Genomic DNA, 2,186 nt, shown 5'->3' with positions numbered 1-2,186 from the left:
GTTCAGCACCTGCTGCCCCACCCCTGGGCGGGGACCGGCCACGTGGTCTACAACGGCTCTCTGTACTACAACAAATACCAGAGCAACATCATCATCAAGTACCACTTCAGGTCCCGCAGTGTTCTGGTGCAGCGCAGTCTCAGTGGGGCCGGCTACAACAACACCTTCCCCTACTCCTGGGGAGGCTCCTCGGACATCGACCTGATGGCAGACGAGAACGGCCTGTGGGCCGTCTACACCACCATCCCCAACGCCGGCAACATCGTCATCAGCCGCCTGGAGCCGCAGAGCCTGGAGGTGCTGCAGACGTGGGACACAGGGTTCCCCAAGCGCAGCGCCGGAGAGTCTTTCATGATCTGTAGCACACTGTACGTCACCAACTCCCACCTGGCCGGGGCTAAGATCTACTTCGCCTACTACACCAACTCCTCTAGCTACGAGTACACAGACATCCCCTTCCACAACCAGTACTCCCACATCTCCATGATGGACTATAACCCCAGGGAAAGGGTGCTGTACACCTGGAACAATGGACACCAGGTGCTCTACAACGTCACTCTGTTCCAGGTCATTAAGACTGCTGGGGACTAGAGACACCAGGGGTGGCTGGTGTGATTTTACATCGGAGGACGGGCCTATTGTAATGGTCGGAATGGAATGAATGGAACGATATCAAACAAGCCTTCCATTGATTCCATTCCAGTCATTACAATGAGCCGTCCTCCGTTCACAAGCCTCCAGAGACACCCAGAGCTAGCCTGGTCTCGGGTCTGTTGTGCTGTCTTGACAACTCCTAGTGTGACATTGACCATATGTGTTGGAAAGATAGCACAGATCTGGGACCAGGCTAACCCAGCAGCAGAGGGGGGGGGGGCGGCGGGGGTGCAGACAGATGGACGGAAGGAGGCTTGGACTTTTTTAAAGCATTTCAATCTTCTTCATAGACTGCTGTTATTCATTCAGAAAAAATACAGTCCGACAGCAAGGTCAGTAAATATATACAGACTGGGCGAGACTTTCTGATTTTCTTTTCTGTGATGAGTAAGCATGGTTCTTTTTATTTGTGATGAGAAATAAATATCAACCTTTACCATTTAAAACGTTGTCCTTTATTGTGGCTCCCGCCTCTTGAGTAGAGTACGTCCACCATTATTCTCTTTGAGGGCTGAAATAGCTTTTTTTAATCATTTTGAAAGCTCAATTTCCTTCAATAATCATCCTAATGGGACTGAAGAAACAACACTCAAAATAACATGTCCATCTTGAGCTCTCACTACCTGAAGATCTCAAAGTTTCAACACAGACACAATGTTGTTGTTTCCAAGGTGATCTGTCTGTGAAAGAACAAGAGTGGTCATAAACAGTATGGAGGGAAAGGAAAGAGGTGTGAAGGGATTGGAGAGTGTGAGAGCGAGAGAGAGATATGAAAATGATAAAGATAAATGTGACAACATTAGCATTGAGGCAGAGAACTGAGCCCCCAGGCAACACTGACGCCAACTGTTGTTGTTTGCGTTTGGCTCTCTCCATCTCTTTAAAAGTGCGTAGCTCTTCTCCAGCCCCCACTGCACTACAATAGACAAACAGAGTGCACACTCAGTATGACACCACCTGCATAAACAGTGACCTTTTCACTGTGTTCCTGTTTATTCAATGACACATAAAACAAAACTACCAACAAAATATTCTAAAAACCCCCTTGGCATTTCAGGTTTATCTCTGAAAGGCAGAGGAGTTTGGATAGAGACAATTTTCCTTTCATTTTATTCATTTATACAGGTTGAGACGAGATCAGATCATTTTTTAGAAGAGACCCAGGAGAATAAAACAGGATGAGGTGGTGGGGGGTAGCCCTGGGTTACCATGGTGATCTGATTCTCTGGAGGTGACCTTTGTATCGGTCAGCCTTCATGCTGTCCAGGACCCTGATGAGTTCACAGACAGAGCAAGGCTGACATTTCACTAGCAGAAGGACGTATGGGAATGCAGGACAATACGAAAACTCAGACGATGAACACAAAACACAAAGGACGTGTCTCAATGGCTTTCCTTTGAGACTTCCTGTAGACACAAATCAATCTAATTCAGCATGGAGAATAACACAGGCCGTATCTCCCACAGAGTATTGGTCTCTTAGAAAAATTCATGTAAAGAAAGAAAAAAACTTTTATTACGGTATGGTTACT

The 2,186-nt window shown here is 47.0% G+C and overlaps 1 protein-coding gene across 2 annotated transcripts in view; it reads left to right on the top strand.

The window, feature by feature from the left end:
• LOC115171251 (noelin-2) overlaps nucleotides 1-1,100 on the top strand; it is a 33,502-nt gene extending 32,402 nt beyond the window's left edge. For both annotated transcript variants that reach the window (XM_029727880.1, XM_029727881.1), the window contains exon 6: nucleotides 1-1,100. This exon is cut by the window's left edge and continues 84 nt beyond it. In XM_029727880.1, the coding sequence (XP_029583740.1) occupies nucleotides 1-591 (591 nt within the window). In that variant the 3' untranslated portion in view covers nucleotides 592-1,100.
• The last annotated feature ends 1,086 nt before the right edge of the window (nucleotides 1,101-2,186 follow it).

This window comes from Salmo trutta, chromosome 32 (assembly GCF_901001165.1).
Source record: "Salmo trutta chromosome 32, fSalTru1.1, whole genome shotgun sequence".
Lineage (NCBI taxonomy): Eukaryota > Metazoa > Chordata > Actinopteri > Salmoniformes > Salmonidae > Salmo > Salmo trutta.
The sequence above is the reverse complement of the archived record's forward strand: the minus strand, read 5'-3'. Positions and strand labels throughout refer to the sequence as shown.